Here is a 15,183-nt window from a genome sequence, read left to right as displayed (position 1 = left end):
ATACGCAGATGTTTAAATAAATAATAATAAATAATTTTGTAATAATATTAGTATATAAGTAAGTATACAATTTTTAAAGTTCGTGCATAAGGTGGTTAGGTAATTATTATTAGTACAATGTTAAAAAGCTGTACAGTTTTCACCATTAATAATACTAAATAATTAAATATAAATAACTAGTATGAAGTACAATTTTAGGGTGTTAGTACCTACTGTTAACAAACGATTAGAAGTTGCCTGTTTCTCACCTTGTACTTCAAATTTTTCACATATTCAGTTACATCGCTTTGACTTCTACGTAACATTTTTTAATTTAGAATGTGTGGGCATTGCGACATACACCGCACCCTAAAGCGAATTCCTCCCCTGTGGAGGGATGGCTTACGTGAAGAGGACACTCATCGCCTTCTAGTTGTTTTGCTTTAGGACCTGAAACAATGAAAGAATTTTGTATATTAATACATGTCTTGTTAAGTAAACTTCTATAATTTCCTAACAAAAATACTTGTAATTCATGAAATAACAGCACTTGGTTTTGTTTCACTATTTTTATTTAATATTTAATGCTCTAACATATGTTTCGGCTGTTATGCCATTATCAAAGAGTTATACTGTAAACTAACTAACTTGAGTAAATTTCTTCTTTTAAAATGGAATGATATATCTACGTAGTAGTGAAACAAAACAAAGTAGTTATTTCATTAATTATTTTGAAAAATGTTATACTTGTTTTATTATACACTGAAAGTGAGATGAATTGATACGAGGGAGCGTTTTGAAGTTCGCGGAATGGGGGGTAAGAAGTGGAAATAAAAGTACGAATTTATAGGGTTGTTCGGAAAGTGATTTCGTTTTTTCCCAACATCACTGGGGACGAAAAATGGGTTGTATACAATAACGTCAAACGCAAGAGGTCATGAAGCAAAAAAGATGAACCTGCTCAAACCATTTCCAAAGCCGATATTCACCAAAAAAAGGTGATGTTGTCTGTTTGGTGGGATTTTAAAGGAATCGTTTTTTTTTTAGCTTTTACCGTATAACACAACGATTAATTCGGAAGTCTCCTGTCATCAGCTGGACAAACTGAATGATGCACTTCAACAGAAAAGGCCAGAACTAATCAACAGGAAAGGTGTAGTGTTTCACCAAGACAACGCGAGACCTTACACAAGTTTGGTCACTCGCCAAAAGCTTTTACAGCTTGAATGGGATACAATGCTACACCCACCATATTCTCCAGACCTGGCACCATCGGATTATTATTTGTTCCGGTCACTCCAAAATTTTTTAGACGGTAAAACCTTCACCTCAAATGAGGAGATCAGAAACCTCCTCGATCAGTTTTTTGCCAGCAAAGACCAAAAATTTTATGAGCGTGGAATTATGCTACTACCAGAAAGATGGCAAAAGGTGTTGGACCAGAACGGTCAATATATAATTTAATAAAGTATTTGTTTATTATACGAAAACTGTCTTTCATTTCCACAAAGGAAAACGAAATGACTTTCCGAACAACCCTATAAAATGTAGTAGATTTAATTTATGAAAAGAATAACATTCTTTTTTGCGCTCAGAATAGGCCAAAAACGGCCTACTTCATTGATAGCCTGTAAATATACAAATATATGCTAATAACATAGTTATTAAAAATTAATCGTTGGTCGTAAAAACGCGCTATGATGATGACTACTACAATAAAACTGCAGGTATGACTAACTATAAACTCAAAAAATTCTTGCACTTTTTAGTCCTACCTATGCAACCCAGAATTTGTTATACTTTTATTATCTGTTAATCGTTTTTGTTATTCTTACACCGTAACATTCATGACAGAAAGTCAATACAACTAAATAAAAAATATAAAAAAGCGACATACAATAAATATATTAGCAGTTCTGTTGGTTTTGTTACTCATAAACCGTTTTTTGTTTATATTATAGTTTCTACAATAAGAATATTTTATTGTTTAAACAGCACTGTTGTAAAAGTCACATTCCTTTGAAGAATTTAATTTGTTTCTGTTTTTTTATTAAAAGAATTGCACTACGTGACACAATAAGACACACTGACTGCCAGAGCGTAAAGTAAAAAATCAGATAGAATTTTTTTTTTTTTTTTGTTAATTATTAAAAGAATTCTGTAAAAAAAAAGTGTTCTTAAATTATTTATTAGTATTTACCTTCTTTCACTTTATCCACATTATATAATTTCTCCTTTAGAACATTCACCGTTTACACTGACTGCACATTGTAAAATAAACTTGCATCGTGCTGTTTGTATTCTGAACATTCAAGGACACATGCAACTTAACGCAAATCGGATAATTTTTTCGATAAACAACAATTAGTAGAACCTGTTAAAACACTACTTCAAGGTGTTTACAGTTACAGAAATAAATGGCGGATTTCTAAGCAATATTTTTAGAACAGAATAAGTGGAATCAAAAGACAAAACGTAACGTTCTTGGACCGGCGTTTTTATTTATAGACCACGCGGCTCTTTCTTTGATATTTATGAAAACAGGAAACAGAAATTTTGAATATTATGCAACATAGTTTAAGAACGTACCCGTAGGTACCTTGATGTAAACATTTTTGTTAATTTTTGTGTATCAAAAGAAGACACAAAAGGACCCTTAAGGTGTAGGCAGGTACTTGGTTCATCATTTTTTTCAGGAAAAGTTTGACGTCATTATGATCTTAGGTTTATTGTTAAAATCATCGAAAAGCTTTTTCCAACGTTTGTAGAGCCAAAGATGTGAACAGAACAAAAATTTTTTCTTTGACATTACCTTAATTACCTACCTTAAGAAACTCTTTTTATTTTTTTATTTGTTATTGGATTTGACGAATGATGAGGATACCGTGGATAGTGAAGATTAGAAATGAAGAGGTATTAGAAAGAATAGGAGAACAGAGGACTCTATGGAAGACAATAAGAAATAAGCGAGATAAGTTTTAGTAGGACACCTTCTCAGGCATGAAGGTCTATGCTCGCGAATAGTTAATTTAAAAATTCGATAAAGATTGTTAAAGGTGTATGTTTGGAGCGCGACGCTGTACTGGTGCGAAACATGGATGGTGGGCGCTGCGGAAAAGAAAAGATTAGAAGCGCTCGAAATGTGGTGTTACAGACGAATGATAAGGATACCGTAGATAGAGAAGGTTAGAAATGAAGCGGTATTAGAAAGAATGGGAGAACAGAGGAATCCAGGGGTCAACAAAAAATTGGCGAGATAGGTTGGTAGGACACCTTGTCAGGAGTGAAAGTCTAGTCAGAGATATATTAGAGGCAGAAACGGGAGCTAGGAGGGGTAGAGGTAGCCCTAGATTAGATTACTGTTCGCAAATAGTTAAAGTTGTGAGATGTTCTAGTTTTGGGGAAATGCAAAGATTAGCTCAGGATAGAAAAGAGTGGAGGTGCGTGTCCAACCAGTCTTAGGACTGACAACCTTATGATAATGATGATGACATTGGATTTATCAACATCACATTTTTGAAACGCAACTGTTTCTCAATATGAATGTGTAAAGTAGAAATATTTCTTTTACCTGCTGGACAACTTGGAAGTTCGTGCTTGGGTAAATTGGTAACCCTTTGGAAGTCATCGTGACATGGATTGCAAAAATGGGTTGTTCCAAAACAAAAGAAGACAGCCACTGAGCAGCAATATCTACATTTGTATTCCAGAAAGTCGGTTCCATGTTTATGACACATTTGTGCTCTTGCCACGTCCGAACAACCTCCACAAACCAACTCGGCTGGATTGTAATTTTCCCCTACTTCCGCATCACAACGAGCTTCGCCACCATAGTACGCCTGTAAAGATTGAGTTTCTTATACCATCATCTGTTTTAATAATTTCGTTAATGCCGACGTACCTTGTTGCATTTAAAACAAACGTAGTACGCGTATCTGTCCATGGCATAAGCAGCCGGATCATCGTAATACCTTGTTCCAGGAGTCGTAATGGCATCCACTGTGTGTAAACCCTCATATTCTAACCTCATAAGGGCCTTCCTTTTAACGTCTTTGTATAATTCCTGAATCGGCCCGAGAAGATCCGCCAACATTGGATGGTTAATGTTTTCCTTAAAATTAGAAGATAAATAATATTAAAAATAAGTAATTTCATATAAGTACGTTCATTGTACATACTTTACAAATAGGACACAGAGAAAAGGAAAATGTTATTCTGGGTCCCGGCCATCTTTTTATCAACGTTTCTCTGCAGCAGTGAAGATGGAATACATGACCACATTTCAGCTGAAATTGAAACAATTGTTTCAAAATTAAAGACGAAGCAGAAATCAGGGATGAGCAAAAGACCAAGACTGTCTATACTAGCATGATCAAGACCAAGACAGAAGGAATAAGATTAAGACACCAAGACTAAAATCAAGACCGAATGAACAAGACCAAGACTAAAGTAAAGACAGAATATGCAAAACCAAGACCAAATACGTAGGACTAAACGAAAAATTATTACCTCCGGTGGATTTATGAGTTAAACTATTTGATGCAACTTTTATATATTCTTTACAGTATATGAAACTTTCACATTGCCTAAATATATAAAAAAAAGAAACTTTACTATTGTTTGAGAAAAGGGATCTACAAGAATATCCTTGGAGTAACCCTAGACAAAAATTTTGAGTCTCTGTCCAGTCTCTCAGAGTCTCTGAGAGCGTCTCTCACAATCTATCACAGAGTCTCAGTTATTTTGCCTAGGTGTTTTCATGGATCTATCACAGTTTCTGTATGAGAAACTCGAACGATAAAATTGTTAATTCAGAGATTCCAGTCTCTCACAGAGAGACTGAATGAATAAAACTGAAAAATTGAGAGACTCGAGTCTCTCATAGAATGACTGGGATCTCTGAAATATGTTGACCTTAGAGAATTTTCACCATATCTATCGAGACACCACTTATTGAGAGATTCGGGTCTCATTCAGAGATTGGATACGAAATGAGAATCTCTCTATGAGCGACTCGAGTCTCTCGTTCAGAGACGCTAAACAGTTTTTTTGACAGTCTCTCGACAGTTTCTCTCAGCGACACCAGAGAGACTCGATGAGAGACGGAGACTCGAGTCTCGCTTTCAGAGACTATGAGGGACTGGACATTTTTATCTCGGGAAGTGTTCTTTGTTCCTATGTCTGGATAACACGATAACACATAGTTGAAATTTAGAAACAAAGAATTATTTGTCGATATTTTTTACTTCTTTCAAGTACCTTGTACTATTTTGTTCACTAAAAGGTTAATTTATGCGTTGAAGGAAATGTATGTTCTTGAGTTTTTATAACTCTCACAACTATCGACACTATTTTCCTTAAAAGTCATGACAAGCTCGCATGCAAGACTTAACACACAAGACCAAGACTACATGTATTTGAGCAACACCAAGACTAAAACCGAATAAGTAAGGCTAAGATCAATACCGAAAAACTAAAACCAAGATCAAGACCGGATAAGTAAAACCGCGACTATATCAGCAAGAACAAGTCTTTGTTAATATATACAAGAAATGTACCTGAATGGCTGGTGCACAAGATAACGCTTCCGTAAAGCAGATCATGCACATGTCATCCGCATCTTGTTTCAACGTAGGATCTGATGAACATCCATGTAAACATGATAAACAACTTGTTTCTCCTAAAACTCCACCGCATAAGTGACCACAACTTAACAGTTTAGCACAAGCAGTCTTGGCATACTCCTAAAAACATTTAAAGATTACCCACATTTGCTGCATTCCTCAGTATGATCGCAGTCAAAATCGAAAAAAATAAGTTTTAACTGAAGGTCCGTTTTAAATTTTACCTGGCATTCATGATCAGCGCAGACATTTCCAATCGCTAAAAGCCCAGAATTTCCGGTAGTTCCACAAAATCGACAAATGCCGCTAGTTGCAGCTCCTTTTGGTCTTGCTCCTCCATCTCGGAATTCAATCAATGCTTTCAAAGTACTTGCATCAGCTACTGCTAACAGCCAATAAAGTTTTGTTCTTCCACATCCTTCATGGAGTTCAACTTTTATAGCTTCTTCCTCTTCCTTGCAAACCTTTGAATACACAAAAGTGAGTAGTATATTTCCAAAAAGAAATTACGATTCATATTTTGTTTTCTGCTTAGAAATTTAGTTAAATACCTGTCTCAAGTGTGATCTGGTTTTTCTGTGTAAGTGCAAAAATCTGTCACAATCGGCACACAAATTTCCACAAATGTTACATTGAACAACAGCATTAGTTTCTCCATCATCATGGTTGGTACATGTAGGACGTGGAGGTGCAGGTTGACCACTAGCATTCCTCCACTGACCTAAAAACAGTAGATATATCAATTAAGACGTAAATTAAGACAAACTATGCAGTGTTCCCTTCTACCTGAAGACAAACGTTCAACATGGTCTTTGTCCAAAACACAAAGAGAAGCAAGGGCAATCCATAAAGTTGGCGTGTGAATACACGTCGTTGGTACCCTCTGTTCTTCACTTAATTGAGTCAAGTTTAAAATATTTTCTGCTATTGCACTTTTAGTAACATTAGCCCAGGTTTCCGAAAGCTTCCCCTGTAAAATACAAAATAGGTGTGTATTTACTAAATGAACATTCAATTTGAGAAGAAATAGATTTTACCAAAGACATTTCTCTTAAAAGTCCCACAATAACTTCAGCATGCTTTCTATTTGCTGTTCCACGCATCCACCATCTGGAGCCAACATGCTCTTTTGATTGCATCGATGTGGCTAATGTGATTGTGCTTATTTCTTTGGCAGGTCCTCCATCACCTGATTTACTTTTCATTTTTACTTGTACCGTTAATGCTTTAGCAATAATGCTCAAAAAGACGTCTAGAATTCCAATTCTAAAACAAAAGGAGCATTTAGCAATCCGTTACAAAAATTTATCAATATTCTTTTTCACCTGTGTACATTAAAGTTGTCACCATTGGATCCTTTGGATGATGTGGTAATAATTCCAAAATCTTTAGCTGGAAGATGATGAACTCCTACAACTTTTGCAAAAAATTCAGGTGTTATATCAGGAAGCATTCTTCTCAGAAGTGCAGTAACCTGTCAGGGAAATTAAAGGTAATTAACAGATGTGCCAAGTATTTGTCAATAATATCTGTCTAAAAATTACTTGTCTTTGGACACGAGCACTTCCTGTATGTAATAAACTCAGTAGATCTCCTAACAGACCTCCTTGATGCGATAGATAAGCCCTTCCAACGGAACTTCCTGATAACGCAAGTACCATTGAAAGCATTTCAAAACAGTAAGTATCCGAATTTTTAGTTGCATCTAAACTTTGACCAGAACTGCAGGATCCAACACCAGAGGAACTTAAAACCGATTCCCATTCTTCTCGAACCCTCACCGTTTCCTTACGAATTGCTTGTACAATATGTACTATTACCTTTTGTGCAAAATCAATTGTTACTACAAATATGCATATTTAGTCTAATAGAAAATAATCAACCTGTTTTTGAAGATGTGTGAGTTTACTCCTGCTAAATAATATTCCCACCATATGTTCCCTCAGTTCATTACTTTCTTCTAAAGGTTCCAACAACTCACTAATGGAAGCAGATCCACTGTCCAAATTGTTTGCATGGCCATCGCCTCTATCACCTGTTATAAGTTTACCAAAAACTTGAGACGTTATTAAGCGGAAAACCCTCAGTGTTTCAGCTTCGCAATTCTTTTGTTGAATGGTTGATGCATTAAGCTGTTTTCCAATTTTAAGAGACTCCCCTGCTATTTCCCCAAGTACCCTAATTTGACGAATTCTCACTGAATTATCAGGTCCTTTTAGCTCTATTCGTATTACAGAATGTCGATTATCTATAAGAATTTTATTGAGTACGTAATTAATAATCTTTCCATAATTTTTACCTAAAATTGGACAATTAACCCAACCACCCAAAAGTCTGTTTTCAACTTCTACAATCCGTAACTTGACCAGTTCATTGGAATTTGTTCCAGAGTAAAATATTATATTTGAAACTTTGTTCTAAAAGTGTGTAATTGTATTAATTGGAACTCGTGGAGTAAAATTTTAAGACTTACTGCAAGATCGCGGCAGTTGTCAATATGAACACAAATAATTTTCGGATGATAATTTTGAGCACAGGAAACAACAAGCCATTTAGTTTTATTTCTGTCTTCATCTCCAGATTCCCAAAAAGTTTCCGTGGATCCATCAGTTAGACTACCAACCATTGCTTGGCGACTTGATGCTTTTATTTCGATAAATGAGGTAATGTCTTTAAGACATTCCACGAAACAAGAGTTCTAGAAATTTATCAGTATAAAGTAGAAAATTGCTTCCTTCGTCAAGATACATATATATATATATATATATAAATGTTTGTAAACTTACTTGGTTGCAAGGATTTTGATGACTGTCTTGCATAGATACCGTGCAGTCTTCCAATTCTTCACTTCTGGACAAAATTTTACTAATATTACTGAAAACTTGTGACCGATGAAGAAAGCTATGATCGTTTTGCGAGAATCTGATGCCCCAACATTTCACAGCCATTTGCTGTAGTGCAGAACCCATTGGTAAGAGTACCATCAAGTCTGCAATAGTCTGTAGTAAAGCATGAAACGTAGAAGGCAAAGGGTGAACAGCTTCTCCAGCTATTGAAATATCGGAAAGTGGATGTTCGCATACATTAGTCTCCTGAAAAAAAATACTTGTAGTGAGGGTACATTTTCAAAAACATGAAATACAAATGCTCATACTTGTTCTTCAGATTTCTTTTGGGGCTTGTTATCATCATCTGCATCCATATCCGTTTCCAACGGAGTCAAAGAGGTGACAAACCACCACAATAAATCATGAAGACAGACCGGTTGAGTAACGGATCTTAATAACCAATTTAAAGCTTGCATTGCATGTACCCGACACATTGCTTTCCTGAAAATTAAAAAGAAAGCATATCACAACTTCCTTTCAACCGAATATTCTTGATTCAACCTTAAAGCTTGTTTCATAGCAAGTTGCAAAGAATCAAGATCGTGCTGTTCAAGAATGAAAACCATTACAGGCCTATCCATTAATTGCTTTCCATACTGGTCTTGTGAGTTCAATGAATCACTAGGTTGGCATTTAGTAATGATCGACGAGCCGTCCATTTTTGGAACCAGTTTTTGTAATGCAGGAGAAGGATTACACAGAAGAGAAGTACCACCCTCTACAAACATTTTTACTTGAATAAATTTCAGTTCAATTAGGATTTGTCTCCAAAATAATTACCGTTTAATGACTCAATATTACTACTGTTACGTTTCCTCATCATGATAATCCTACCGTCTAAACCAGTTTTTGACCATGGTGCCCCATTCGTCCCCATGGAAACTGATCTGTGAAACCTCTGACCTCTTATACCATCACTCTCGTTGTCTGGTAACGAGACTTCTGATAACGGCTAAAAATTGGTATGTTATTTTAATGTTTTTTGGTAAAAAAGTAGGCACATTTACTCTCTTTCCATTTGGGCTCAATTGAAACCCTTCCTGGATGTTTCTTCTTTGTATTTCTTCATCATAAATTATCGGCTCTTCACGAGGCTCATTTGCTCCTAAAGTTTGCAAACATTGAAATGGAGGAACAGGACCAAAGGGCCCACTGAGATCAGGTGGAGAGCTATTTTCTGATAAGGATGGCATTGCACTCGTTGAAGGACGTCGCTGATGTGACATAGCTGATGAAGATGAACAGAATTTATTGTTTGTATTCACACAGATAAAACAATTTTATCCACCTGTGTTGGCTGAACATGCTAAATCTAGCAAGAACATGGCGTTATTTTTCATCACAATATGAGGTTCCATGTGGCCACCAACTGGAGAAAGAAGAGTTTTGGTAAATGTATTTTTCCGCCTTAAAGGTGTTTTACTACTAAAAGATATTAATTTTGCATTCCTGCAGGTTTTCATATATCTTTCGCGACAATTGTCACACACCAAATACCAAGAGCTCCCAGCTAAAATAACACGCTGATTATGCTAAGAAGAGTTAGGAAAAGTTCCAATTATCTAAGTAAACTATATAAGCAAACACAAAATAAGAGAAGAAACAGACAAGAAAAGTTCCATGACAACAACCATTATGAGAAAGACGATAATGTGGAATGACACACATCTAGCACAGTGTTGGAGTAATAGAAGAGGAAGAACACTTACGAATGCCACCTTCACCACAATTTCCAGCCCAACCCAAACAAAAATTTCCACTAGAATTATAACCTTTACCACCTGCAGACTGTCCACATCCAGGATGACTTTGCTTCATGTGGAACGTAACTGGATGAACAAAAGACTCTCCGCAAAGTTCACAGTATGCATCCCTCTCGTTGGCTCCATTTCCAATAGAACCCTGTCCAGCATCATCTGAACCTAAACAATCAAAACGTCTCCTGAAAATTTTCAATCATTAATTTAATATTTGCGTACCAAGGAAATTTCTTTGAACAATTTTCTTTTTTCTCATTTTCTTATTATCCTTTTCCATCAATATGTTCTTTTCCTTTGAATCCCTTTCCTTTTGTTCCGGTTTAACTAGAATCATCTTTTCCGATTTTTTAATTCTAGATTTAGTAGGGCTCATTGCTGCCATTTGCTGAGTCATTGTGGTTAAGCAGTTTGTAGTTAATTCGTCCCATAAATAAACAAGAGATTTCAAAGCAGGAGGTAAAACAGAAACAGTTTGATATCCATAAGTTCCTTCCGCCCCTGTTTCCTCTTTTATAATTCCTTCTGGATGTTTTCTATTTCTACTCCTGTTTGCATTTGCATTGGCCGCAGATCTTGTAAGGGTTTCTAAAGTAGATGGTTGGATATGTAGATAAGTTCCAGCGCTTACTTCTACTGAATGTCTTTGGCGAGCTCTTTCTTCTTTGGACAATTCTTGCCGACGCTTGTCTACCGCTTGCTCTGGTTGTCCATGTCTTGTTACCACTAAAGCTCCTTGTTTAGGTAATCCTGGATGAAACTTCAGGAAAGATGCACAAGCCATAGCGTCATGGACAATACCTTCAAAAAAATAGTGGGCGATAAGGAGACATTAAAACAGTTCGATTTGATTTTTAATACCTTCATGCCATAAAAATGCGGCGAAAACTGCTCTTAATGATTCAGCAACTGAAGGACTAATTGCTTGCTTAACCGTTTCATTTTTTGGGTATGTGATGTTCGGTGAGACATAGGATTGTACAGTTGCTGGCGAAATTGCTCTTTTAGGTCTTGTTTTGTTGCTAATTCGATCTTTACGCATCATTTTTGGAGATATTCGTTCATCTTTTGGGGCAGTGCCAATTGAAAAATGACCCTTCAGTTGCGTGCCAGAGGCATTCTCAGGAGATGTTTGAGTTCCAGTTTGAGTCAGCTTTCTTGGACTCTGTTCGGAATCCTAAATAAATTATTTAAGAAAATAAGCTCTTTGAAAATAAAATTTTGATATTTGTTATGTATTAGGTATTTGAATTTTATAAAGAACGAAAAGACTTACAGTTGTGTTTTTTGGGGGTGTTTGAGGTGGACTAGTTTCAGATCGCGTTTGAATTGAACTTCCGCTTGGACTTGGTGTAAAGTCATTCATATGTGTTACTTGATTGGGGGACTGTGATATGTCTCTGGTAAGACTGCTTACCAAAGCGCTTGTATCAGATTGGTTGGAGCCTCTTCTTACAAACGTCGCTCCTCCTACACTCGACACTGTAAATTCTTCTTTTAAAAAAATTAAAATATGCTTGTATAATTTACACAAACCTATAGGGGATATTCCCACACTTTTCGGAGAACCTGCTTGAGGACTATTGCTAGCTTCAGCAACATGACGACCGCCTACAAAATGTAATATAGTTTACGATAATGAAATAAAATTTAAAGAAAGACAAAGAAAACTACCTGGGACTGCTATAGGACTAGAGCTTCTACTCAATTGTTTCGAAGGCTGCGGTATTGGAGTTGGACTGCTTCTTTTTGGGGTTTCTGGTGGTGTAGCACCATTTCCATTAGTTTTATATTCATATAGCGATTTTGGGTCACTTTAAAACAAAAGGCAAAATTATTGGCTTTATTAAGACGTACTATTTGGAGAGTTAGTAATGACAAATATTAGGGTAAAGTAAATACCTTTTCAAATTTTCATCTTTAATCCATTTGGGAACTCCACTTAGTTTAGCATCTTTTGATTTATCACGTCTCTGCACTTTTGGAGAATGTGACAGAGTCGGATCACCAAAAACGAAAGGGTTGAAACCTTCTGTACTTCCACTAGAAGATGGCTGAAATTGCATCTTTGCACCGAAAGCAAAATGAGGATCAGGAGGATTTGGCGAAGAACTGTGCGAAAAGTCAAAACCTTTTTTAACTGTTTTAGTTTGTTCGCTTTCTATATTGATCGATATTTGAGGGTTGAGGTCTAAAAACATTACATTTTGATAAAAACAATGTTTAAAAGTTTCCAAAGTGTAGTGATAACTACCTTTGTCGCTTTCATTTAACAGACCGATATATACGGAATTATTATGACCCATTGCAAGAGACCAGGCTTCGCTATCAGTGTTAAAGCAGTATTTTTCTTTGGTTGCTAGATCAAGTTGAATCCAACATCCATCTGAGTTTACAATACACTGAGTTATGCCCACCCTGTTTCCTAGAACTAACATTCCGACAGGAGGTGCTTTTAGACTAGGTCGGGAGCGAACGTTGTGACCTGATGCGCCACATTTAATGACCTGATAGGCGCCACCAAACGTAGAAGTTGTTTTTCGTCTATAATATTTCAATTTGAATACCCAATCGATATTGCAAAAGTGTTTCACATATATACCTGTCATGAATTTCAGGCAGTTTTCTCATAATCGTTTCGGTAATCACTTGATCTAAGATCGTTTTAGGTTCTTCGACTGGTAAAAGAAGAGTTTTACCTAAATGCTGATTGTATTGGAGACACCATGCTTCAATAGCGGTTGTGTTGCAGTATTGTTTGATCGTTTCTGGAGATAATCGGAGCCACACTCCGTCATCGTTGTGAATCTAATGATGGCGTTAAGAAGAAACGTTGATAATAATGACAATAAAAAGGAAACTAATAGAAATACCTCTTCTACAAACGCAATGGTACCGTTGACATGTACAATTCCAATTTGTTCACTCTGTAGGGACGGATGAGCTCTAATTCGAAGCCCTGCGGAATTCTTGGCTACAAATTTTCGAAGTCTGCTAGGTTGATGTATGGGTTTCTTGGATAGATTTTGACTGGGAGGTGTCATTCCTTGTGGAGGTTCCTTAACTTCTACTTTAAATGACTACCAATAAAAATATTAATTAGACATTTGTTCACGAACCGAAACAGGGAAGAGGAAAGAAAGAAAGGAAGAAAGATACCTCTTCCATTTCATATCCATCAATAGTGACCACTATGGAATAACAACCTACAGACGATGGAGTCCACGTTGCACTGTAGGTTCCATCACCGTTTGGTCTGACCAACATGTTCTCGCTCGATCTTTTCACTGGCGGAGAAGTGAATCTCAGCTCTTCAAACGAGTAGTTCTGGTACGGCTGGATGGTAATTAATTCAATGTGATGAACGATTAACATCTTTTTTTACAAAAATTAAATATGTACTACCTTCATGACCGTTATGGAGTGGAAGCACATCTTGTCTCGAATTGTAGGTTCGTAAGAATGATGGAGCGGAGGTGGCGGATAACCGCCAAACGTCATAGGATCCGGTTGACTTATTCTTCTTATTTTACGACCCGAATCGCACTCACCAAATTCCTTTTTATCAATTGGAATAGCTTTTATTTCGACCTACAAGTAATTACGGTAAGAAATTTGGTAACCGCTGTTTCCGCCGTCCTTCTTATCTCGTACCTTCATGTTAGGTACATGAACAAGATCAGAATATTGATCTCTTGTAAGAACGGTAACGATTGCAGGCCAACCATACCTAAAATCGTCTTTAGAGTACAGTACTTGGCATTTGACCGGATCAATTCTACTTCCAGGTTGAAGCCATTGTGCTAGACGACCTCCGCTAGTTCCAGCTGTGCAGTTGACGAAATCGCGTAAAAAGAGACGTTCGTTTGAATGAAAACTGCAACAAAATATGTCGCGCTAATGAAATTGTTCCAGCTGTGCAGTTGACGAAATAGCGTAAAAGAAAACGTCCATTTTAATGAAAACTGCAGCAAGATACATTATGCTGATAAAATACTGCGTAAAAGGATAATAACCCATAACTAAATGCCAGTTCAATACTAAAATAGTTTTATAGTATAGAAACAGACGAAATTTAATATATTTGCATAGTTTTGCACAGCTAAAAAGTTTTAGATATTAACCCTTGTGATTTGGTTTCACTTTAAGATAATCATCACGCTCTTGGTCAGATCTGGATGGCGATTCCGAACGTACTAATCTACATCAATAGTTCCTACGACCTATATAGTTGTGTATATCCGGAGGATAGGGTGGAAGATCTTCGTTAGCCTCCTTTAAGAAATCGTGGAATCGGCTGGGTGGTTGTTGAGAAGAGAAAGATGTGATGGACGAAATGAAGGCAGAAAAGAAGTGAAATAGTGAAGGATTATCTGTAGAATGTTACTACCCAACAGTTGCTTAAATGATCCAGGGAAACCACAGAAAAACTTGGACGGTTTAGAGCATGGGGTTAGGCGGATTGTACATAAGAAATCTCGTCAGGCCTGACTTTTTCTTTTGAAAGAAAGTGAATATTTGGAACTTACTTTTTTTTCTAATTTTGAGTGTTCAAAGTTTATGAATAATGTGCCAGCGTTACTTTGCAATCCCGGACCCGAATTTTCTCTCGACGGTCACAACCACGCTCTAAATAAAAACTACTTTAAAAAAATTACAATATTTAACTAATCATTGTCCTTCTTGAAACAATGGTATGATCTAATCCAATATTTCTCAAAATTTATTGTCTGCGTCCCTTTTTGCATTTAATAACTTCAAAGGATATCCCACCCCGAAGGACGAGTATCAAGGGCGTAGCCAGCCAGTGTACGGAGAAAACTAAATTTTTATAACAACGCAAAAATTATAATTTTTAATTGTAAATGACTGAAATTTTTGCGGTAGAAATAGTAGAATTTATAAGGTAACTTGTAATAATCTCAATTTTGACAT

At 36.4% G+C, this 15,183-nt stretch overlaps 1 protein-coding gene across 1 annotated transcript in view; it reads right to left on the bottom strand.

The window, feature by feature from the left end:
- Positions 1 to 15,183, bottom strand: part of LOC108741475 (E3 ubiquitin-protein ligase MYCBP2) — a 238,858-nt gene that overhangs the window by 50,591 nt on the left and 173,084 nt on the right. The window contains exons 19-51 of the mRNA XM_025973828.1: positions 13,903 to 14,125; positions 13,654 to 13,839; positions 13,408 to 13,584; positions 13,122 to 13,328; positions 12,851 to 13,056; positions 12,503 to 12,792; positions 12,151 to 12,439; positions 11,923 to 12,062; positions 11,785 to 11,859; positions 11,525 to 11,742; positions 11,110 to 11,425; positions 10,471 to 11,049; positions 10,201 to 10,413; positions 9,780 to 9,860; positions 9,499 to 9,719; positions 9,272 to 9,443; positions 8,993 to 9,209; positions 8,758 to 8,932; positions 8,390 to 8,695; positions 8,077 to 8,301; positions 7,903 to 8,020; positions 7,487 to 7,851; positions 7,148 to 7,423; positions 6,929 to 7,077; positions 6,641 to 6,869; positions 6,390 to 6,573; positions 6,155 to 6,324; positions 5,828 to 6,067; positions 5,538 to 5,723; positions 4,158 to 4,265; positions 3,881 to 4,090; positions 3,551 to 3,818; positions 249 to 429 (exon numbers count right to left, since the gene is read on the bottom strand). Coding sequence (XP_025829613.1) covers positions 314 to 429; positions 3,551 to 3,818; positions 3,881 to 4,090; positions 4,158 to 4,265; positions 5,538 to 5,723; positions 5,828 to 6,067; positions 6,155 to 6,324; positions 6,390 to 6,573; positions 6,641 to 6,869; positions 6,929 to 7,077; positions 7,148 to 7,423; positions 7,487 to 7,851; positions 7,903 to 8,020; positions 8,077 to 8,301; positions 8,390 to 8,695; positions 8,758 to 8,932; positions 8,993 to 9,209; positions 9,272 to 9,443; positions 9,499 to 9,719; positions 9,780 to 9,860; positions 10,201 to 10,413; positions 10,471 to 11,049; positions 11,110 to 11,425; positions 11,525 to 11,742; positions 11,785 to 11,859; positions 11,923 to 12,062; positions 12,151 to 12,439; positions 12,503 to 12,792; positions 12,851 to 13,056; positions 13,122 to 13,328; positions 13,408 to 13,584; positions 13,654 to 13,839; positions 13,903 to 14,125 — 7,135 coding nt within the window. The 3' untranslated portion in view covers positions 249 to 313. The remainder of the gene's footprint in view (positions 1 to 248; positions 430 to 3,550; positions 3,819 to 3,880; positions 4,091 to 4,157; positions 4,266 to 5,537; positions 5,724 to 5,827; positions 6,068 to 6,154; positions 6,325 to 6,389; positions 6,574 to 6,640; positions 6,870 to 6,928; positions 7,078 to 7,147; positions 7,424 to 7,486; positions 7,852 to 7,902; positions 8,021 to 8,076; positions 8,302 to 8,389; positions 8,696 to 8,757; positions 8,933 to 8,992; positions 9,210 to 9,271; positions 9,444 to 9,498; positions 9,720 to 9,779; positions 9,861 to 10,200; positions 10,414 to 10,470; positions 11,050 to 11,109; positions 11,426 to 11,524; positions 11,743 to 11,784; positions 11,860 to 11,922; positions 12,063 to 12,150; positions 12,440 to 12,502; positions 12,793 to 12,850; positions 13,057 to 13,121; positions 13,329 to 13,407; positions 13,585 to 13,653; positions 13,840 to 13,902; positions 14,126 to 15,183) is intronic.

The sequence above is a fragment of the Agrilus planipennis genome, unplaced genomic scaffold (assembly GCF_000699045.2).
Source record: "Agrilus planipennis isolate EAB-ADULT unplaced genomic scaffold, Apla_2.0 scaffold204, whole genome shotgun sequence".
In the NCBI taxonomy this organism is placed as follows: domain Eukaryota; kingdom Metazoa; phylum Arthropoda; class Insecta; order Coleoptera; family Buprestidae; genus Agrilus; species Agrilus planipennis.
Note: the sequence above shows the minus strand (reverse complement) of the source record. Positions and strands in the feature narration are given on the sequence as shown.